The sequence below is a fragment of the Glycine max genome, chromosome 4, assembly GCF_000004515.6.
Source record: "Glycine max cultivar Williams 82 chromosome 4, Glycine_max_v4.0, whole genome shotgun sequence".
NCBI lineage: Eukaryota > Viridiplantae > Streptophyta > Magnoliopsida > Fabales > Fabaceae > Glycine > Glycine max.
Window position 1 is genome coordinate 50357861 of NC_016091.4, and position 24160 is coordinate 50382020.

At 31.9% G+C, this 24160-nt stretch overlaps 2 protein-coding genes across 5 annotated transcripts; one reads left to right on the plus strand and one right to left on the minus strand.

The window, feature by feature from the left end:
- Window positions 1-3238: 3238 nt before the first annotated feature.
- LOC100802238 (probable L-ascorbate peroxidase 6, chloroplastic/mitochondrial) lies at window positions 3239-10850 on the minus strand. Of its 2 annotated transcripts, none has more exons than XM_003523387.5 (13): window positions 10440-10850; window positions 8896-10346; window positions 8658-8801; window positions 7959-8079; window positions 7782-7882; window positions 7605-7692; window positions 5541-5608; window positions 5362-5448; window positions 4421-4495; window positions 4209-4286; window positions 4010-4114; window positions 3741-3812; window positions 3239-3440 (listed from the first exon to the last, which is right to left on the minus strand). In XM_003523387.5, the coding sequence occupies exons 2-13, from the start codon at window positions 9109-9111 to the stop codon at window positions 3288-3290; spliced, it is 1308 nt and encodes a 435-aa protein (XP_003523435.2). In that variant the 5' UTR covers window positions 9112-10346; window positions 10440-10850; the 3' UTR covers window positions 3239-3287. The 2 variants fall into 2 exon arrangements, with proteins under 2 accessions (XP_003523435.2, XP_003523434.2); XM_003523386.5 differs by having other exon boundaries at window positions 3239-3594.
- A 4266-nt stretch (window positions 10851-15116) lies between these two features.
- ALDH3H1 (aldehyde dehydrogenase family 3 member H1) lies at window positions 15117-21043 on the plus strand. Of its 3 annotated transcripts, none has more exons than XM_006578904.4 (11): window positions 15117-15386; window positions 15528-15760; window positions 17790-17858; window positions 17964-18060; window positions 18203-18409; window positions 18617-18732; window positions 18832-18936; window positions 19018-19190; window positions 19308-19398; window positions 19803-19952; window positions 20443-20843. In XM_006578904.4, the coding sequence occupies exons 2-11, from the start codon at window positions 15536-15538 to the stop codon at window positions 20674-20676; spliced, it is 1467 nt and encodes a 488-aa protein (XP_006578967.1). In that variant the 5' UTR covers window positions 15117-15386; window positions 15528-15535; the 3' UTR covers window positions 20677-20843. The 3 variants fall into 3 exon arrangements, with proteins under 3 accessions (XP_006578967.1, XP_006578968.1, NP_001354091.1); XM_006578905.4 differs by having other exon boundaries at window positions 15148-15381; NM_001367162.1 differs by lacking the exon at window positions 15117-15386 and having other exon boundaries at window positions 15398-15760; window positions 20443-21043.
- Window positions 21044-24160: the final 3117 nt, after the last annotated feature.

The following is a 24160-nucleotide window of genomic DNA, read 5'->3' on the forward strand; positions in this document are numbered from 1 at the left end:
GTACCCGTGTGTCGCCACTTTGACGGTTTTCTTAGGTTGTAAATTGCAATGGCTGATCACTATCAGGGTAAGGTAAGTGCCACAAAAGTGAACTTTGCACTTCCTTTCATCACTAAGGCTGAAGAGAAATGTTAAAGAGAATCTTTATAATTTACAAGAACAAAAAAGCTTACCAAATGTGATGCATCTACGAGAGTTATAATTAATACAAGAACCCACATGTTCCTAGCTGGGAAACAGACTGATTTTTCGCAGCTTTGCACTTTCTGATTATCAAAGCAAGTTGCAAACAACTTTGGTTCACATCCAACACCGGTCAACTTTCCTACTTTGACCAAGCAATTTGGTTGACAAAATTTGATACTAGTAGTACTTTGTATAATTTTCACACTATCACCATTTTTACACAATCATTTGGTTAAAATTAACATTTTATATGATGCGTTTAAAAAACATTATGAAATACGTTGCGTATAAACTCAGTTTAGTACAATACAGATTATGATGCTTTTTTGAATTACAATTTTGTCATTATAATTTAAAAATCTAATTTTTTATCATCTACTATATTATTTTATTTTAAATTCTAATAAGTTTTAATTTTTTTAAATATTAGTTATAATAATACTATTATCTTTAAATTTAAATCAAATTGTTATCTCTTTATAATTAAAATTCCTGGCAACCTTGTGCTAGAGAGACTTCTAGGCATTAGGAAGCAAGAAGCCAATCAACTCTCACGTATATAAAAATGGAATTAAGCAATATTTGCCTTGGTGAATGTCCCATTTGCCACTATATTCGCTTGATTATATTTCTATTTTGTACACGTAAGGTGGGAAGTTTTATAATTTCTTAATGTTAATCTTTCGAAATAGCATATAACACCAAAGATCAACTCATGTTTGATCATATATATATATATATTGCCCACCTGAATAGGATTACTTATTTTCTGCAAACTAGTTGGACGCTAATAAAGGTGGGCTAACGACGAGTAATTAAACAAACAAACAAGTCAAATTATCTCCAACTCGCAGAACTTTGATTTTTGGGATTAATGAATTTATTTATTTTTAATTATGACTGACTACTTGCGTCACCAGTGAAATGTCAAGTAAACTCGCTCATATTAAATGAGATTACGCAGAACAGAAAATAATTGAAAGCAAAGTGAAATGTAACCACCTACTACTTATAAATTGCAGAATATGAATAAAACTTATAAAGGGAGGGTAGGTAAGGTCCGGAAGGAACCAAAGTCAGTTCAACCAAAATGGATTTAGGAATTAAGGTATTACTAAAATCAAAAGAAAATTAACAAATTGTTAATCTTGTTAGTACAGGGTTGCCAGAATCCCCCCGCACCCTTTTTTCCCTGCGTGCTTTGTTTTGCCATTAGGAGGAAGTTGATTTCAAACTACAAAGAAAAAGTTATTTCTTTTTCACTTCTGTTCAACCTCCTCATGGCTCCATGAAAGTGACAAGTCCTTTAAGAAAACACCCAACTACACCAGGATAATGTTATACAACACGTTTTTAGTCAAACAGGAAATGCTAATCTAAATTGGAAATTTAGAATGCGTCAACATTTTTTCGGAAGGGGGTTCAATATTTGAAGCAATGAAATACAAAGAAAAAAAAATCTTATGGACACTTCAGATACATTTGAAATAGATGAAAAAAAGGAACCAGAGGGAAGATAAAGACTGAGTAAACTGCACTAACTACCTGAAGTTTTGTGAAATTATACAATTTTTTCCTATTCCTATACTAATTCTCTTAAATACATTACACCAACACCCTTTATACATTACGTTACCCTTTTTAATCGTTTAAAAGATATTCCACTGTGTTTCCTTATAAAGTTGTTGTAAGTGTTTTAAAAAATTATATACTTTCACGAAACTCAAAAAATTATTAGTATAATTTACTCAAAGGCTTTCTAAGGGTACTCCCAACCCAAACAGATAAATCTTAAAAACAACCCTTCACCTTACTCATTTTTTCTCCATCCAAATATAATAAAAGACTAACGAACATCATTTTACATTAAATATATTAACATTTTGCACAAAACTATGAATAATTGTCAATTATTTAACATTTACAATAATTTATTGGTTACATCTATATAAGTGGTATAGAATAAATCTATTGGAGAAATTCTTTACACGAGAGAAGATTGTCTTTCTCTCCCTCACTCTACATCTTTCTAATTTCCTATTCATTAATTGAAAAAGATATTCAATACTATTTATATTTTTAAGAATTTAAATGCATTTACTTTCCAATCAATACTTATATAAAGAGGATTAATAGGAAAAAAAATTGTAACAATACTTGAAGTCTTGATGATCAGTTGCAACTTGCAAAACCTACATTCAGCCCAATCAAAGTTTCTACACTTGTCTACAACAGATAAAACAGCTCACACAAAGGTCCAAGTAAAGGAAAAAGAAGAATGATATTATCGTAGTAATATCATTTTACACCCTATTATTAGGTGAAACTTATGTGGTTCTCACTAAATGATGTCAGTCTTAATACCAATTTAACGGGTTTCATTTATTTTTGCAAGCCTGATAATAAATGGTATAAAGTGTCAGAGTATTTAAAATGACACCTACGAGTGAGTTACAAAGGATTGCCAAGATTTCACATGGTCAGAAAATATTATTGGATGACCTTTCTGAACTCAATTCTAAAGAAATTTTTTGTAACGATATACAACTTCCACATAAAAACAAAAGCATTAAAGCTTTTAGAAGACTAGACTTCGATAATCATTCATAGAATCAGAACTTAAAAACCTTCTTAGACATTAAGAGAATCCAGAACCAACATTGTATGCGGAGAAATTTATTCAATGAAACAATCATATAACTTCATTATCTACTTAAACTCCCACCTCCACCTCCAGATTTAGTTGTAGTCCACATTTAAGTAGAAGCACATATGGTCAGCAGAGATATTTGCCCTGAGTGCCTTACTTTTTGCCTACCATCTTTCCGTCAATTGCTAGTGACCTCGACCAGAAGTTTTCTTCATTAATTTTTTGGTTAATTTAGATTACATTTTACCAACCCGTTGGGGACAGATTTTGTAATAGCTAGCCAAATTCCACAACAAGTAAAGATTACATTATTTATTAATTCAATAATACGCTATTTTCAAGTGATTATTTTGGCTCAATCAATAAATTACTTGCTGCCATATGTAAAAGTTAGAACAAGTGTGCAAAATGCCAATGCAATTATAGTAAAAATCAGAAGAACAAAATCCAACTAGTTTCCAAGCAGTGATGTCAAAAATGCCAAAACAGCAATAATAATTATGATATTTAGAAAATAGTTTGACTGTAGAGGCTTATCTGGGCTTCCACCAATCGCCTCATATTCAGCCCGTATCTTCTGCTTCATACCGTCAGACAGTTCTCTCTGCAATTCAAATAGGCACACTATTGAATTTATTCCTTTCTTCTTCATTTAAAACTTCCATATTTTACATGTGATATCACGTGATTTGAAAATAGCTTCTTCTTGTATTACTAAAAGATACTGGCACAAGAAAACATGACACTTGTTTTTATTCCTGCACCAAACCAGGAAAAGTAAAACAATGAACAATATGCAAATATACATCCTATGCAAGTCTTTAACGGAAAAATATGCAATAAATTTTCTCTGAATGTCAACTAAATGAATAGTAAGATTTGATAAATTGTGTAAGATAAGAACCTTTCCAGTGGAGTACTTGGCTGCTACAAACTTCTCTGCCCCTGCATTTGGAGAATCATCTATCACAATGCCCTGACAAATATAGCAAAGAACATTCTTACTTAGTAACTAGGTCAATTGTCTCGTTTTTTACTTGAATATGCACAGACATGAGACAAAAAAGGTAACGGAGTTAAGTCCACAAGAACCAAATCTCCAGATCACTGGTCACACAATCATAACTACCTTAATTTGTAAAACACCGTAACAGTAACTCAAAATGAACAGACCTCTGGAGGATCAAATTTGGCTCCAAGGTTGCTAAGTTTTGCATGGGCTTCAGCATAATCTTTAAAGAATGCTTCCTGATCTTCAGCATATTTCTCAGCATATACCTGATTATTTCACAAAGTTTTTGTTATTTTGTTATATCACAAAACTTTTGCATTTAATTGTAATAGCCATGAAATAAAACTCAAGAAACATTACCTTGAAGGATGGGTCTTCAAAAAGAGCAGCATCAGTTGGCAATACCAATAGATCTTCATCCTTTTTTTCTTTGATGTCCTGTATGTAACCACAGTTACAAAAAAAAAAACAGTAAATTCTAGCAAACTCCACTCTCCTCTACAACTCTCCCTTATAGAACACCCTACCCCCTCCCTGCCAAAAAAAGCTATATATATATATATATTTCTGACCTTGAAGTAAGAGTTGTCAAATTTCAACCATTGCACTGTCCAGGATTGTCCTCCGGGTGCTCCTGGTCCATCTTTCTGTAGAGTGAGAGTGAGAAATACATGTGAATTTCCTGCTGTTTTATTGTGTTTAAGTAAAACTATAATTGAAAACTAGTTGATTATCAGCAATACCACACTAGCTAAAATTCAGGCTAGACCTCTAGAGATGCTGCATCAATAATGTCTTCCACTCCAAAACAGAGTGATTGATTAAAACAAACCATGATGATGATGATGATGATGAAGAATATTTCAACCATAAATTAATATGTACTTGCAGTGCCCCTTGACATTCCCTTTCATCAAGTATTCATTTCAAAGTGCAACAGAGAACAATTGTATTTACAATGAACCAAGAAAGAATTAAGCCACAAAGATCTATTTAGAGCACATGCAAAACTTTTTATTTGTATAGTAGAAAAGACAATCAATATTTAAATCAGAAACTTGTAAGAAAAGTCTCAAGGTGAGAGGCATATGAGGAACTTGGACACCTTGCAGAAAACACTAACGGACGTTTGGTGATTGGGTAAAAACACAGTAAGAAAGTCACAAAATTGACATGAATCTAGAGTCTTCAGATATTTGTGGCACACATTATCTTTTCATCAATCATTTCAAAAATACACAGCCTAGTGTCTTTAAGTTGTTATGTGGGAATTAAGTTATGCAATGAGAGAAAGAGCTTAAGTGGTCATCTTCTACATGAGCAATAAAAAGTTTTAACATACAACATAATATCTATACTTCTGATTGCTACCTACAGCCTATAGTGCTCAAGGGCATTACAGCATCAAATATTAAAATTAAAATTGGAAAATACGGTTTTAACTTCGAAAAGAGTTCAAACACTTTTACAAAATAATTTCCTATAACTTGCAGGCAAAAGGAAGATAATATACCGTATATTTAGTTTCAGGCTTTCCCCAACCACTGCGATCTGGTCTAGACCGCCCCAATGTGTGTGCACCAGATAACGCAACAATTTCCTGCAGATACAGTAACTTAAAAGTCAAAATCTGATATCGGACTATAATCCAATATACTACCTTTATTCTTGTGGGACACACAGGAAATTTACCTTGTCATTCAAACCCATACGGTAGAAAACTTGACGCAAATGATCAGCAGGTGAAGGGGGACCAGCATCTAAATACCAAAAATATCTAGAAGTTAGTCAATGTAGGATAAACTGTCCTAAATTAAGTCACAATTATCCTGTTGAAGGAGCAAAAGAATGTCATCTAAACAGACAGAATTTTAGCTTTCAAGTTGAAAACATCTACATTTACATATCTTCAACAATATAAAATTTAAAATGTGACTAGCTCAAGTCTTGACTGACTACCAATTATGGGTATAAGAATTTTGCTGTCGTTTTCATAGTTGAATTTCTGGTCAATGATCAATAAAGTCCTATAGCTGGGGCTGTTCAAAACCCAAAAGGTCTGAAAAACTAAAGTAACTAAATCCAAATGATACTTTTGTCAGGTTGGGGCAGGTTTTGAATTTGTGTAATAAAAGATTTTAAACTTACCTACTTACTAAAAGCCAAGATAGATACCCTTTGTTGGCTGTGAAGCATGAAATACCAGAATGGCAGAATGCATTAATAGAAGTTAAAAAAGGCAATTCCCTTATCTCTTGTTAGCCCACGAAAGTCAAGTTTTTATTTTTCCTCACTTTTATATTCACTCAGTTTGCAAAGTATTTTTAATTAAGCAATTCCCTTATCTCTTATTAGCCCTAGTGTTTGAACTAGTTTAACATTAAACTGTTCATTGTTTAAACATCAATGTGACAGAATGGCAGAATGTGTAAGCAGTCCGTTATATCTTATCAGCCCATGAATGTTCCCTTTCTACACTACTACTATCAGTTTTCAAAATATGTTTAATTAGTCTATAGTTTGAGTTTGAACTAGTTTAATATTAAATGTTGATTGTTTAACATTAATGTATCTTAATGTAAATGAGAAGTAGGGAAACTTTTTATTTAAATATAAAATGGTAGTTTAAAGCTTATATTTTGTTTCTTTTGAGCAAGTTCAGGCCCAAAAACTTATTAGATATGAACTAATATATATTTAAAATCTGCCTTCGTTGTATCAAACTGATTGTTGAAGGTTTATCTAACATTTCTTTGGTGTCACCTCTTCCTATTTGATGTTTTTATAGAAGAAACACTATGATTAAAACTCACTAATTCAGTAGCAGTAAATTTTCACTAACTTGGCACATATATACCATTTGAGATGGTAATTTGGAAGGGCACATGAAAAAGGTCTACTCCAAAAAACTAGCCCAACCTTGATTTTCATGCTTTGGGCTAATTGGTTTGCAATTCTTCAATTTGGAGGATGTGAGAAATTGTTGGCTTGGGTTCAGGTCCAAACCAGTCCATGTACACCCTACCTATAATTGGCTGATAATTATCGTGCTAATCAGTGAAACCTATAACTGGAGGATAAATAGTGTGCTAATATGCTGGGGCATCTTTGTATGATTAAAAAAAATGGATCACAACCCTTTGCATCTTTCTTTCTAAAAATTTATTTATTTTATTTAATTGATAACCAAACAAGGAGGAATCCCCCCTCCCAAAAAAAAACACTACAGTATTTAAAGAAGCAATAACAATTCCGCTAGCGGTCATTACTAGGGAGAATAAGTAAATATGCATTACACATTTACACATAATAAATAACCACACAAAAATACCTGAGGATTTCTAAGAATCCTAGAGTCAATAAAACTCTCCAAAAGAAACCATTGTCAAATTCACTCAAGACTCCTTACTTTAAATGAGCACATTATGCAGTCAAATTTAATAGTTGTGCAATCAATTACATATATCTATGGAATCGGGACAGGATAATCAGGTCTGCACATCCAAGATGTCTTAAAGAGCCCAGAAGTTCAAAGTGACCATCTGCTAGTTAAATAACCTCACATTTCTTGCATCTTCAAATGCTAAAACAATTTTATTAATAGATATCTTATAAATGAATAGCTATTTGTTTCTCTTATTTTTTTTATTCCAAAATTAACAGTAGATTACTCAATCCAGGTCATACGGCCAACTGATAAGCAAAGAAGAGAGTTTTCTATAGCAATTAAGCTCCCACAGGATATATGGTTATTACCTGGAAGTCTCCCTTCTTCAGGGCATTGTTCAGGTCCAGATACATCCACTCTTCCATATTTCATAGGGATTTTTGGGCCTCCAGCTTCCTGAAATTCCAAAAAAGTGATCAATGTATCATCCAATTAATTCAAATAAACAATAGTCAGTCCTGAAGCCAAAATAGGACTAAGATAACCTCCACAGCTGTAGCACCAGCCAACTGAAATAAGTCTGCATATGTCACACCAGAATATTTGTCTTTGATCGGCTGAAGAAGTTTCAATGCATTTACAAGTCCTGATATGACAATTCATCAGGGAATATTACTCCATAAGCAAAATTCGGAAATAATCAATATTTAATGAATCATTACCAGCATTGGCTCCATGTTTCAGCTCAATTTCAAATCTTAAGCTACCATTAGCTCCACCTCTCTGTGGCCACTCCTCAATATTCTTATTATAAGTACCAGCATCATGCCATCCCAAACGAATCTGACATTGAAATTTATGTAATGTAAACTATTGAAATAAATAGAAGAAAAAAAATCTCATCAATGAAACAAACAAAAGTTATAATGTAAGAGGTTCATCTCCACATTGATAGATGAAACTGCTTCATGACAATAACACTTGTGATCATGAAATTTAAAGAGGAAAAAATTTATAAATGCCTTTACAAATTCAATTTGAAAAAAAAAATCCAAAACCCTAAAATCAAGAAAGTATGCAAGTCCATGAGCAGAAGTAAACGTGACAACAACAAAAAAAGAAAGAAAACCAGCGGTCACGGAATTTGATTATTTAACGAATTTTATACTTGCATGCGCAGAGGATGATTATCTAATAATAGCATTCTTCACCAAACGACTAAATATTCGAAAGTACCGCGAAATCCTGTGACGCTTCAATTCCATAAACGCAGAGCAGACAAATGAAAGTTCGCTTGTTTTATTTTAATTTAATTTTGTTTACATTAAAATCAAATGAAATGCTAAATCAAATGCAACAAAGCAGCACAGTGATCTTTAAAATGAAAAACAAAAAATAAATAAAAAAGAAGCGAACATTACGAGAATAGGATGGCAGAACTTGGAGTTGAGAAGCTCCTTGATATCTTCTCTGGCGCTCTTCAACTGATCAGGATCAGACGCAACTGACTTCGGTGCCGACACAGTTCCGTATCCTCCACTCGAAACGCGAACCTCCGCTCTTCGCTGATAAAAATAAAAATCACAAGCGCGATTCACGCAAAAAAGCTCAAATTCTAGAAACAATCAGAATTGCGGCATTCAGAGAGAGAGGGAAAACCTGATTGAGAAAGAGGTGCGAAATACGAGGAGAGGAGCGCAAGCATTGGAGTTTGGAAGAAGAGGATGAGAGTGAGAAGAAGGAGCGAGAAGAGGAAGAGAGTGAGACGGAGGGAATGATGCGAGCGGAGGAGGAGGCGGCGCCCAAGAGAGCCATTGTGGTTGTTGGAGAGAGTTGAGACTGAGATGGTAAAGGCAATGACACACGCTCTGCCATTTTGTTGGGTCCAGCTTTATATTTATATATTTTTTTTGTTTATTTCGTTGCCTCTCCTTTTGTTTCTGTTTTGGATGATGAGATGATGTGCCAGATGGCCACCCTTGCAGTGAGTTATACGATTCACGATTTTGTTTGGGAAGTAAATGCACCTTATGTCCGCTTATATACAGCTCCCAGTTCCACCTATTTCCTTTTACGTATTCACCTACCAACTAGGGTGGGATTGGCTTAGCGCCTTAGCGGTAGAAATGAGATAATTTGCAATTAAACTAAATTTATTAAAACCTATAAAAATGAAAGAGAAAATCATTAAATAAATTATGAGATTCATTAAATTTTATAATTTTTATATATTTCAATCATTAATAAATTAAAAAAACATATTAATAGTATTTTTCAACTATCTATTTTATCCTTAAAATATTATTCTCTCTCTTAAATAGTACCCAAAATAAATAAATTATATATATAACCTCTCAAGTATTAAAAGTTATACTATTTTTTTTAAAATGTCAGTAAATCTTTCAAATTACCTATTAAAAATTAGTAAAATATATAACTTAAAGATTAAATTTATAAATACTAAATACTTTACGATTATTTATACAATTTTATTATTTTAAGGATTGTTAATTTATGATAGACGGTGATACTCTAGGAAACTCTATAATTCATATAAGAAGCATCGTATGCCAAAAAAATAATTTATGTATTTATTTACATTCTTATAAATTATAGACAAATGATAGTGTGGTCCAACTATGTAGTTGGTTTATGGTGAACTAATTTTTTTATATTGTTGGATTCATCTTACCCTTACAAATAAGTCTTCCATACTAGATTTATTTCTTCCCAATACTTTCTCTCTCCACTATTGTTAGATTCATCTCACCCTCACAGATATATTGTAAAGTCTTTCATACTAGATTTATTTCTTCTCAGCACTTTCTCTCTCCACCCTCCAGCACCAATTCTGTCGATCGCTCGCGATTCCCTCTTCCTCCCTCTCTCTTCTACTCACGAGCGTCCTGCTCCTGCAGGCAAACCGCGATCCGTTGGTGATGAAATCCGAGGCCTCACTCTGTGACTTGAACAGATCGAACCCTAGCTTGCCCTCGTGGTCGGATTGATGTAGATTACATGAGTGTCGGTTCTGGTGTAGAGCCTAGCGATGATGAAGACCTCGTCCAAGTCCAGCGTCACCACGATCACTGACGTATCCCTCAAAGCACCTAAAATTTGAACGAACGAACACGAATTAGGTTGAAAATTGGCAAGTGAAAGTGATGAAATGAAATTAAGGGATGGACCCCAAACCACTACACCTTCTCTTTTGTTTTCAAAGCTTGTGTCTGTACACCTTCCCTCTATCTCCATTGATGCTTCCCTCCACGCTACCATTTCGGAACTTGGTGTGGCACTCTTCGTCACGCACACAACATGTTTGGTGATTTGTGTCACCGAGACATTCTCAGAACTTGGTTTCTTGGAATTCTATTGTGTCTGTTGCTGGTGTTTGTAGTGATTAATTGGTAGGGTCAATTGATGTAGTGGGTTTAGTATAGGTCATTTTGTTGCTAGATTTTGTAGCCATGTGAATATTTTGATGTAGTTGGTTTTCAGTTCCAGATTAGAATTTAGTTAGCAGGTTGATGACGACATGGATGTTACAACTGGTGTCTTAACATTGAATGAATGAATGGATTTATTAATGAAATCATGGTTTCTTAATATGGTTTATATCTCATTTTGCTCATTTTCTGGTATAAATAAACTAATACTGCAATATAATTTGCTATTGTGTGGTTGTGCTATCAATTACCATATAATAAAGATAACATTTATTCATGTGAGTGCTATCTATTGTTATAAAATAAAATATATTAAAATGAACTACATTGATAGCAAAGTTTGATATAGAGAGAGCACCGTCCCAACGTTTTAGCCAAAAACTTAATTGAAAGTGCTAAAGTTTGATACTAGCGTCCTCTCCAATTCCACGATAAAATAGAACAATAGATTTATTTTATCTACTTTCAACTTACAACCGTTTTTAAAATTTTGAAATTGACATTGAAACTTAACATTCAAAATTGAAACTAAGTTTAGTATTTAATAATTTTAAAATTGGAAATAGAAATCCATCTCAAACGGGGCCTAAGTTTTTTAGTGTGTGTTTATTTTTAAATGAAAACAAATGAACACAGTATTTATATTTTACATTATAGAAATTAATATTTTTATTATTTTAAAATTATTTATTTAATGTATATTTATCGATTTTAATTTAATAGTGTTTGGGTTTTTCATTTCTTACCTTTTCTTAATCATTCTTGAATTACATTTTTTTTTTCATTTTTACAACTATTTAATTATAATATTATTACTTTTATAGTTATTATTTAAAGAATTTAAATATCAATATCATAATTATAAATCACAGAACATAAGATTTAAGTGTTTGATTCTTATTCTTATGCCAAGTTTTTATTTTAGTCTTTATATTTATAAATTCAATTTTTTGTCCTATACGAGCATATTTTTTATATTTTAGTCATTGTTATTAATTTTTTGACTGTATAAAACGGTCACAAAATAGATTTATTATAAAGATTAAATGTAAAATCTTGTATAAAATTAAAATATAAAACTTTTAAATATAATTAAGGACTAAAAAATAAATGCAGATATAAGGACCAAACAGATTTATTTATTTATTTTTATATGTTAAGGGGCTAAACGCCCAAGAACAAAACGATAAAAAACCCAGGTGGAGAAGTGCACTCCAGAACAGGCCGCCATTAAACCACAAGATAGAAAAGTAGGGGAAACATCAAATAATATGAATAAAGAGTCTTCAGTTCATTATTGATAGTTATTGTTTAATAAGTCATCATAAATTCTAATTAAACTTTATAGCATTCCTTTTAAAAGAAACAAATCTTTCGATCCCACATTTTATTTTTACTCGTGTGAAAGGACTCTTATAAAGGCAATTCTGATAAACATTGTTGAAAAATGTAAATAGGAAATTTTGTTTTAGAGCTATAAAGAATTTTTCTTTTGACGAAAGCGGCCATTGACGAACACATTCCAATGGATGTTAGGTGTCTGTAAACACATGCTTCCAGTCAAAAGATCATGATCTCCTCCTTTTCTTTGTCTCCACGAAATGCCAATGTTTAAAAATGTATATTGAATCCTTTTAAAAAATGTATAGTAAATTAAAAAATATTAAAAACTAATCAAAACCCCAATAGATAATAGTTAGACTAATTATTTTAATTTTATAAAATATGCCATTTTAAAACAAATATAATAATGTAATAATATATTGTTTTAGTTATATATACACAAAATAATTTAAAAATGGGAATAAAAGCAAACGCAATCCATGCGAATGGACTGATATTATACTAGTTTAGTTAAACAAATATTTTTAATGTTGTGGGTAGTATTTAAGTGTAGTAAATTTCCCTCGAAAGAATTTAAGTATAGTAAATAAAAAATAATCATTTTTTTGTAGAAGAAAAAAAAATCATTCTAAAAAAATATTAATTTGACATATTTATATATAAAGTAAGCATAATTGTACATTTAAGTTTCTAACTTTCCCGATTTTATGAATTTTGTCACCCATTTTTTATTGCACATTTTGTTCCCTAACTTTTAAATTAATTTTACACATTTTAACTTAATGTTAGTTGATCGAAAAAATTGAAGTATAGTAAATAAAAAATAATCATTCTTTTTTTAGAAGAAAAAAAAATCATTCTAAAAAATTATTAATTTAACATATTTATATATAAAGTAAGCATGATTGCACATTTAAGTTTCTAACTTTCACGATTTCACGAATTTCGTCACCCATTTTTTTTATTGCACTCCTAACTTTTAAATTAATTTTACACATTTTAACTTGATGTTAGTTGATTGTTTGTTATGGCTTGTTAACCACTGATGTAGCAGGTTAATCGTTCATATGACAGGTTGATTGCAGACGTTGACTGATGATGCAGTAATATATGGGATTATTGACTAACAATGGACATGAAAAGGGAATTAAATTGCACTGTTTATTTCCTTCTTATTTTAAAATTTCATGTATTTTGTCTTAATTTTCTGTTTTTTTTTGTGCATTTTGTTCCCTTTTTTTTTTACATAATTTTACTCCTTGACTTTCAGAATTTGGAACAACACAATAAAAACTAAAATGCATAAAGAATTTGAACACCCAATTTTAATAAACACCAAAAATGAAGAAAAAAAGGGTAAAAAAAAGGCAAAATATGAAATAATTGAGAGTCTTTGCCGTGATTTTAGGCTTTTGGCCACGCATGTGACGCATATGTACATTACAACATTCTATTTTTTTCACTTTAATTTTGGGCTTTGCTGTGATTTTGCTTTTGGTAGTCCTTAACCGGAAAAAATCCTAGGCAGAAACCACAACACATGAAATAAAGATTGAGCATAAAGAATCTTTCTTTTTACTTCTCAATTTAAATATTGTTGCTTCATATTAATTCGTGGTTTCTCTTTCATTACGATTTAGTAGTTTTCTTGTTTTTTTTGGGAAAAATATAAATTATGTTAAATCTAAAATGATACAACAATAAATAGGACATATCCCGCAATTAGAGAAAATCAAATAAAGACCTATATCAAGATGCTAAAACAAAAACAGGTGCGCTTGTCTATACATAAGAAATTTAATCTTGTTAATAACTTCTATTACAGAAAATTAATAATCTTCAAAAAATCAGTTTATTTCTAGACAGCCAAATACAATAAATTGTAATTGCTAGTAGTCTTCTTTGATTTTAGGATTGGGGAATATCCTTTGGTAATTTTTTGATATTTAATTGAATTATCTTTGTGACTCTCTTGTGTTGTACTGTCCATAGCAAAACTTATATATCCCAACTCGACACTATACAACTCATTATTAGTTAGAAACATGTGATATCTAAAATAGAAATATTGATCTCCTCACATAGTATAATTTTATTGGACACCATGCATTATCATTCATGTAGAAACTTCATATCTTAAGATTGTATTATTATCAATTGCACCATTTGATTGTTTGCTTGCATGATTATATTTATGTTTTAGTTGTCCTATATGAAATTTGTTTGTTTAGTTGTTTCTAATTTTGCATGTAATAAAAATAAATTGATGATCATCCTATTCCAAGCCCCTTCACAGCCATCATACCCGCTAAGTTCGTACGAACAAACTTTATTATCGAGATAACACATTACCAAACTTTATCATCGAGATAACTTTATTTTAATTGTCCAAATTGTAAAGCTTCACTATCATTGAAGGAGAAGTTGATAAGGCAATGAAGAAAATATAGAGACAATATTTAATCAAGAATAGGCTATGTCTAAAGGGAAGTTCAGTCTTAATGATCGATTAGACAAGGCCTATACACGTCACCGACTAGACTTCATAGTTTTTAAATTTTTTAAAAAAGGACATATCGATCGACTTTTAAAAAAATAATTAAAATATTGATTTCTTCAAAAGAAAGAAAGCAAATAGATTAAGAGTCCTGATTTTTTATACGCACATATCTCACGTAAATCTTACAATCTTATTTATTTTCTATGTTTATCTTCCTCTTAAATCATAGGAAAATGTTTAAAAAACACTCAAAATGTTATCTAAAACTTAAAGAAAAAGAAAAAAATATATAAAAAAATAAATATAATATAATTTATGACGTGATAGAAAAAACAAAAAATATATTAATAGAGTGTTTAAAATTAAGAGATTGTAAGAATCACTAATGTGTTTTCATTTTTATTCAATAGATTAATAAAGTGAAGAGGGTATGGTCAACTTTGCTTTGAAATATCTCAACATAAAATATGAAAACAACAAAATTTCCAAGTTGTACGGAAAATTGATTTGAGAAATATCAATTATAGCAGGGTTTTTTCCATCAATTATTAAAAAAGTTAAGAGAGAAACGAAAAAGTCGTGATTGAGGATAATCGTGTTACATTGGGAACAAAAAAAGTTGTCTGGCCCATTCAGGAGCACCAACTTCTTCAAAACGACAAATATGAACCCTACTGAGCCACATTAGCGTTGCTCTCGCACCGCCAAGCCACTGCACAGATAATGTTCCCATGGTATGATTCAGAGAGTCACGTCCTTGATTATTGGAGCAAGCACGCACGCTATCCTTATCTATCTCTTCTCTTCTTATTGCTCATTATTACGCGTCTCTCTCGTGTAGTATATATATACGTATGGTACTGTTCTTTCAATCATTAAACTCCTTTATATTTACACACACATATATACCTCTCCTCCTAATTTATATCCCAAGTTTCCACCTATCCAATTTCACCGTTGCTAGCTCCTGTTTCTTTCTTTTTTGTCGGAGAAAATAGTGATAGTAATGTCGGGTGAGGAGACACAGAGGAATGTGTTTGGCGCGGAAACGGCGTCGTCCTTGGTGAAGGAGCTGAGGGACAACTTCGGTAAAGGAACCACGCGAAGTTACGAATGGAGAGTGTCGCAAGTGAAGGCTCTATTGAAGGCGGTGGTTGAAAACGAGGACCAGATCGTCGGTGCTCTTTGTTCCGACCTAGCCAAGCCTCCGCTCGAAACCGTCGTCTACGAGGTACTAATTAGTAATTAGTACTGTACTTGTCTTCATGTTTGGCACCGATCTTTAACTTAATTTCTGTTCTACGATTTATGTTTCACTTTTTTTTTAGTACATGTCAATCGAATACAGTGTGGGAATTTATAATAATTTATTATTTTTTTTTGAAAAATTTAATTGCTTGAATGTCTTTAAATGTCATAGATTCTTCGGACATGATTTTCATTTTGTTTAAAACACAAGTGTACAAATCAAAATTTTGACAGAATATCAAAAGTTTTCTATCATGTGTAACGACAAATTTTTAATTTATATAAAAAAATGTAAAGATCTAAAATCCTACCATTTTATATAGAAATGTATACGGTATAGGACGGATTACTTATGTCTCTTTGTTAAAAGTCAGATATATTCAAATTACACCCTTAGTAAAAACTTGTATGAAAATTATCAATGAATCCACATTCTAATAACCCTATATTTTTTTAATAATATTTAGAAAGAGGAAGGAAGAATGGTCTGTGATAAGAGATATGATGTGATAAAATAAAATAAAAAATAATGATAGGTGTTGATATATAGAATGTATAATACATATGTGAATCACTCAAAATTATAATAGTTTCATCCATCATGAATATATTCAACTATAATACTATATTATTCAATTACACTCACAATATATCATTTAATTATTTAATAATTCAATCAAAAATTAAATTTTCTAACGCCTCATCAAGCATTTCAAAATCTTAAAAGGATTTAATCGTGTGTGAATTGAGCTATAAGTTGTCAACCATCTTTACCTGATGAATGATTTTGTCTGCTTATAATACGGACCGACAAAGTGTTGTGGCTGCTTGTTATATTTTTAATGGACCGACAAAGTGTTTTGGCTGCTTGTTAATTTTCCACGGACCACAAATTACTGAGATTGATTAACTGTTAGTTTTCTGATGGAAGATTAACATTCGATATATACATATATTAAAGTATTAGTATTTGTCTCTTTCCTGTAAATCACGTGGTGAAATAAACATTTAAACACGCAAAAGTTTTCTAATTTCTAACATGCATCGGCCAGTGGAATAATCCCTACTACTTCAATTTGTATGGTACATATAATAATTCTGTCGGAGGAATAGGTTTTTAAGTGAGAAGAGGCTAGGCAGTGACCACAAATGAGCATTAGATCTTATCTGAATTTCTTTATTAAATAAATTAAATTAATACAAGAGGAAAGTTCTCAACGGGATTTTATAAAAATTATGGGTTATAGTGTTTCAATTTTTTTATCATGGAATAAATTCTTCATAGCTCTTTTTATCATTATTATTAAATTAGTTTCTTAAGTATTTAAAATCTAAACTTTTAAATATGTTAGTTTAATTCAATCCTTGACTAAAATCTTATATTTAAATATTATGATACTTTAAGGAAAGGTCTGAATATTTTATGGTTTAAGTATCATGTGAAATTCTAGTCTTTAAAATTAAATATAGTTCGTTTTCTGATGAAATATAAATGATAAATATGTTTTTTTAATGAATATAAATAATACTCCTCCTGTTATTTTTAAACTGCAAACATGATGATGCATAAAACTAAATAGATTATTGTATACATATACTATATTTAATTTAGGTGCTGTAAGTATCCATAAAAAATGACATATTATAACTATATATATCGCCAATTTTTATATAATTAAATATCTGTATGTATCAATGATATGGCAATGCCTTATTAATTAACTAGTACATGTTTTGATTTATTACTTTGAAAAAACAATCAAATAAGTTTAATCATAACACTAATTTAAGCAAGAACCCGGAAAGCCATTTTTACACATTTATGATATTAATTATTCCACCTTTCTTCAGACTTGCAATATATTATCAACTAAACATATTTTGAAATTTGGAGCTTCTTCGACAAGGACACGAAGCTGATCTAATGTGGGGCAAACAATTAGTTTTAACATACAACTGCGTTAAATATCATATTTTCAGTCTACTCTTTATTGATGTAGTTTGTCATGCAGATTGGTATGTTTCAAAACTCATGTGAAGTCATACTGAAGGAATTGAAACATTGGATGACGCCAGAAAAGGTACATTGTATCTGAATTTCTTCCGCTGAGAAGGAATTTGACAAATAATATTGCTTATATATTGTATTAGTAATTTGATTCACCTAATGTTCTTTTTAATTTCAGGTCAAAACGTCAATCAGAACTTTTCCTTCTTCAGCTGAAATAGTACCTGAACCGCTGGGTGTCGTGTTAGTCATCTCTGCATGGAACTATCCAATCTGTATGTTAATATTTACTTGACCTTGATTTTTATATATTTTTACCTGACATTTTCAGCCTTTCTTCTTTTTTCTTTTAAAATCTACATTAAGTTATTGATAACTACTAACTACATTATTACCTTTCTCTGTCCATCATTCCAGTGTTGTCCCTTGATCCAGTAGTTGGAGCTATAGCAGCTGGTAATGCTGTGGTTCTAAAGCCATCCGAAATTGCTCCGGCCACTTCATCAGTACTAGCAAAGTTGATAGAGAAGTATATGGATAACTCATTTGTAAGAGTTGTTGAGGGGGCAGTTGATGAAACAACTGCACTATTGCAGCAAAAGTGGAACAAGATTTTCTACACAGGTTTTTCTTCTTTGTCATTAATTATTCTAGTTTTCTTTATAATTGGTCTGTTTTTATGTATATATACACGTGTAATTTTGAAATCCCTCCTCAGGGAACCAAGTAAATGCATATATAATTTGAACATAAAATAGCAAGAGAATAATTTTTTTGTCTCATTCAAGTTATGTATACATTTTGTAGTATGAATAATTCTTGGATTTTTAGGTAATGGAAGAGTGGGAAAAATAGTGATGACTGCGGCTGCAAAACACCTTACACCAGTTGTACTGGAGCTTGGAGGAAAATCTCCTGTTGTTGTTGATTCAAACAACAATTTGCTGGTACTACTATTGCCTAAGCTAAGCCTTTTTGTTTTCCCAATTACTTGCTATTACCTTAACCTCTTTCAGACTCATTCTTATGTTAATATGTATTTGCAGGTAGCAGCTAGACGAATAATTGCTGGCAAGTGGGGATTGAACAATGGACAAGCCTGCATTTCTCCCGATTATGTTATAACAACAAAAGACTATGCTCCCAAGTTGGTATGAAATTTTCCCTATGTGTAATTGGAGTTATGAATCCATGTCTTTGTTTATTTATTGTTTGATTCCTCCTATTTCTAGGTGGATACCCTAAAGACTGAATTGGAGTCATTTTATGGAAGGAACCCGTTGGAATCTGAAGATTTGTCTCGAATTGTGAGTTCCAACCACTTTGCTCGCTTGTCAAAGCTCTTGAATGATGATAAGGTTTCTGGCAAGATTGTTTATGGAGGCGAAAAGGATGAAAAGAAATTGTAAGCTCCCTTTATCTGTTTTTGATTAAATTTGACCTTATAGAGAGACCTTTTATTAATATTAAAGAAATGCAATAGATCTTGACACTGGCCTTTTTATTGCCCCAAAAATTTCAGAAGGATTGCTCCCACTATTTTATTGGATGTTCCGCAAGATTCTTCGATAATGGGTGAGGAGATATTTGGTCCATTGCTTCCCATCATCACGGTATGAATAAAGGCACATGAAGAACTGTTTGTATGATGCATATTTTCTTCTTCAAATTTCATTTATGTTCTTTGATTGCTTTTCCAATAGTCTAATAGGTACAATGTTCACATAGTTTTGCAACATGTTTTCAACCTGCAAGAGTAATTGATATGTGCTTCTTCAGGTGTGATAAGAGTCACAAGTCCCAACTAGAAAAGCAGCAATAAGATATATTGGGGAAAACTTCAATTGATTATGTGTTACTTAGAGATGCTAGTCTTTTTGTGGACATTTACAAAAGTTTTATGCTAAATGTTAAACTATATAACGTGGAAAGAGGTGATATAATTTAAATAGTTCTCAGCAATGAACTAAAGCAAAGGAAGATCAACTTTCATACTTTTTTTTTTTGAGTGGAACAGGTCAATAAGCTCGAAGAAAGTATAGATGTGATCAACTCAGGAGCAAAGCCCCTCGCTGCATATGTATTTACAACCGACAACAAGTTCAAGGAGCAGTTCGTAAAGAATGTTTCTGCCGGGGGTTTGCTCGTCAATGACACTGCCTTACATGTAATATTTGTTCTTTTCAAAAAAATTCATGAATATGCATGAGTTTGCGTGTGCCTTTTGATGTGATTCTTATCCCTGAACAGATTGTTGACAACTTGTTGCTATGAAATCATTTTTTTTCCTTGGATACCTTTAAACTTGAATGGATAGATAATTCTGTGTTAATGTCAAGAAAATAATTTTTGAATGAATATATATTTCAGTTTCTCTCAGGATAGAGAAGAGTTACTTTTTTTTTTAAAATGTGCGTGGTGCATGTGTGTGCAATAATCATATCTCTGTTTCTGTTGATTCACATTGAATTTGATGAATTCTTCAATTTTAGATGTTTTGGTCATAGATTATGATTCATTTTAAGAACTTTTCCCCATCTATACATATGATATGGATATAGGCATTTTGCATTGTTATTTAAAAATCCTTATTTTCTGTTTCATATCAACTTAAAATCTGAACATTTTTCATGTGTATTCTCCTTTTCCTGGTGCAGCTTGTGGTTGATACCTTGCCATTTGGGGGAGTTGGGGAGAGTGGAATGGGTGCATACCATGGGAAGTTCTCTTTTGATGCTTTTACACACAAAAAAGCAGTTCTTTATCGCAGTTTTGCTGGGGATTCAGCAATAAGGTACCCACCATACACGGATACAAAACTGAGATTGATGAAGGCTCTCGTCGGTGGTCGTATCCTCGGAATAATTCGTGCTCTTTTCGGATGGTCCTAAGCTTAACTTGTTTTGAAACCTAGCTATTTTTTATGTATCTTTCGTTCTGGTTTTTTTGTACTTCATCATGCTGTGTAGCTTTATTATTATTTTTGTTTTTTTAGAAGAAAACCAATAGGCGAGAGTTGCGCATGAAAAAAGCAAAATAAATTAAATAATCATTGCTACTTTTCTTCGTGATTGTGTTAGATGTCTTGCGGTTGTAATGTGGCTAATGCCTTTTAGAGGCTATGCAGGCTGTGATACTATAAAATACTGTGTATATATGCACATATTAACATGCCTTTCACGGAAGGACAAGGCATGCATGCTCTTATGTATGTCATAAATTTATAATCCAGATTTTGCTAGCGATTTTGGTTTCTCATGGTGATAGTAGTGTTGTGAATCTGACATGTATTTTGAAGAGCACAGTATTATTAATATTGGAATTGAAAGCTGTGTGTTTGGAGTCAACTATCTATAAACAAGATAAGGGGGACAATATCAATACACAAAAATTCTAGTGGTTAACCCAATATTGGCTAAACTACACGCAACAACAAATTTTTTACTGTGATCGAATAAAATGTACAAAGATTGAGAATGTACAGAAATGTCCTCTCAGAAGCCTTTCTCCTGTAGAAGAAAAAACTCTCAATTCTTGAAGAAAATCTCATTTATTGACTTTCGATGACAAAGACTCTGACAATGAAAAGCTTTTTTTTTTTTTATTTCCTCACTATCTCTTTCCCATGTACCGATATGTGGGACCTTATATATTGATCCAAGATACAAATAATAAGGCTTATCACACCTAAGTCTAAATGGAAGTCTAAATCAATTCTATGATTAGCTATTCTTATAATAAGTACAAAAGATCAATTTCGATGAGACGTACCCACATCTAACATTTCCAATCCTGATCTATCAAGTCTCTTTAGATAAGGTATGATCATATGTACCTAACAACAAATGGTATAAACTGATGCAACAAAAATTCTTAGAGGATAAGGCATGTCCACGTCTAATAACACAATGATTCAACATTCATCCTTCAGCTAAATACCCAATTTAGTTATTGGATGTATAAAGTAATGATACTTGAGTTCCTGAATTTTGAAAATAAATAAAATTTTAGTTCTCAATAATATGATAAATTTATTGTACCTTTTATTTCTTTTGTTAACGTAAACGACAAAGTCTATATGACATCATTAAATCGTTTTGACACTGAGAAATTTGTTGAGCATGCTGATGACTTGTGCGAATTAAATTGTCATCTGAAATTCCGATAGATCAATTTATCAACTCAAAACCAAAATCTCTCTCTCACACACACACACAACTAAAATCGCTTGCTCTGTTTTCTTCTGACTTCGCTATGAGCTCAGATGCGAGTAGAGAACGAGGTGCATCAACCATGGTACATTTTCCCTTCTTCTCCATTAGAAACCGGGAAAGAAATGAGAGTTATTGTGCGGAAAGTGTGGTAAACATATTATGTGTTAGTAGAAGCTTAGAAAATTAAGCTGAAAATTGTTCCTTGACATAAATAAACCTCTATATTGGTAGAAGTTGAAAACAAAAGGGTAGAAGCTGAAAACATAGCAAAAATACAATTTTTTGGGTTAAAAATTGTTACAAATTGCATAAAAAACACTATTTGTGGCGATTAAAAACTGCCATAAATTACTTTTTTTTTTTTTGCAAGAATAAAAGCCATCTTCTTAAATCCAGAAAGAAAAATAAATCTTCTTTGCCACGTTCTTCAATTTTTGTCCCTTTATTTCTCCCATGGCTTTCATGGATGATTCAAACCCTCTCTACAACTTTCAAGGCACAGGACACCATAGGATACTGTCTCCGACCCCAACATCATTTGACACTTACTACTACCAGAGCGTGCTAAGAGGAAGAGGGCTTCTTTTCGCAGATTAGCAGTTCTAGCCTCCGGGTGATGATGTCTCGAATCTTGACGGTGGTGGTGGTGTCGGAGGTGGGTGATGGCGGTGCAGAAGGTGGCATAGAGGCTGAAATTTTTCAGATTTGAGTGTTTTGGGTTTGGATCTCAACGCAAAAATAAGGAACAAGATTTCTTGGAAGTGTGGGTTGGGGGAGGTGATCCACTGGAAGAGGAGGGGGAGAAGGTCGGGCCAGGCGGCGACTATAGACAATGTTACAGAGCTTTTTGGTGATGGAGTCGAAGATAATCAAATTTTTCATGACAAATTTGTCCACCTCAGCACACTAGGAAAAATTTTGCTCACAAATTCGTCCACAAATTCCACCTACAACATTCGTTTTCTTTGTGGAAGATATGTAACGTTTGAATTAAATTGTCGGCACTTTTCGTAAATTTAGGGAGAAAGTTTTATTTGATTAAATAATCATTTTTGTTTTTAATATGTATAAGACTCATAAATATGTTCTAAAATTTAAATTTTAGCTCCGAAGAGATAAAAATCCATTAAAGAGCTTAAGTATGGAGACATAAAAATTTCATAAAAATAATTGTCAAACATGAGTGTTAAATAGATTGGATCAAAACGTAGTACGTTTCCATTGAACTAATTTGTTAAATCGTTTAATTTAAAGATAAAATATAATTTAATCTTCATCTTTCTTCTTTCATTTTTATAGTTGCAAGCATGACATTAGAATAAAGAATGAATTTTTCACATTTTTTTTGCTTTCTGGAATTAAAATTTGAATTTTCATTATTCGAGAATAAATTTATTCGCGCTCTATAAAAAATGACTATTTATTCAATTTATTTTTTCATCTTTGTGAGATCAATGAAGCTGTGGTGCTGTCACGTGGTTGGTACGATGCCTTGTTTGAATGGTCGCGGGCTCGTGGGTATATATTGCCATGAAATCTAGGTGCTATTGATGTATCTTTTACCAGTTAACAAAAACCATGTGGTTCAGGCACACCATCAAATTGAACCTTTGAAAATATTACTCTCAAAGTGCTTACATTATTTTCCTTTTGGAGGGCTTTGTTATTAATAATGAAATTGAGTTCGAGTTTTATTGGTGCTTTTCCTTTCTTTCGACACTGTCCTGCTATAATTATAACCGTAGTTTTCAAACATAGTTACCAATAAGGAAGATAGCGCAGTATGCCTGTATCTAAGGTGCTGAATAGCCTAGCACGGGATTTTGCATATATCATCCTCACAAATTTTGTACTTTTGCGAACAAAGTAGCTCTAACAAGAGCTGGTTTCTATCGAGTGATTAGTAAAGTGAATTTCCAATACATAATTTTCGATTTGTATACTCTGTGGAGGTTCTTACTCTGCCAAGATTACAATGCAAGTATTTTTTTAACCTTTCAGTTAAGCTGGTATTACTAGATTTTCCATCCTAAGTTTATAATGCCACCAACTATAAGGCTTAATGGTGCCCCAAAGATTGAGAAATTTAATCTATTCACTAATAATAATAATAAATGAAAGAAAGAAAAGGTATCGTAGTATACTCTTGGGGATCTAAAAT

Excerpts from the sequence above, each read along its gene's own strand:
- LOC100802238 (XM_003523387.5), bottom strand. The coding sequence starts at position 9,111 with ATGGCAGAGCGTGTGTCATTGCCTTTACCATCTCAGTCTCAACTCTCT. Across the intron at positions 7,883-7,958 it reads GAAACATGGAGCCAATGCTG|GACTTGTAAATGCATTGAAA; the intron begins GTAATGATTCAT and ends TTGTCATATCAG. Across the intron at positions 7,693-7,781 it reads CTGGTGCTACAGCTGTGGAG|GAAGCTGGAGGCCCAAAAAT; the intron begins GTTATCTTAGTC and ends TTGGAATTTCAG.
- ALDH3H1 (XM_006578904.4), top strand. The coding sequence starts at position 15,536 with ATGTCGGGTGAGGAGACACAGAGGAATGTGTTTGGCGCGGAAACGGCG. Across the intron at positions 17,859-17,963 it reads ATTGGATGACGCCAGAAAAG|GTCAAAACGTCAATCAGAAC; the intron begins GTACATTGTATC and ends TTTTAATTTCAG. Across the intron at positions 18,733-18,831 it reads ATTCAAACAACAATTTGCTG|GTAGCAGCTAGACGAATAAT; the intron begins GTACTACTATTG and ends ATGTATTTGCAG.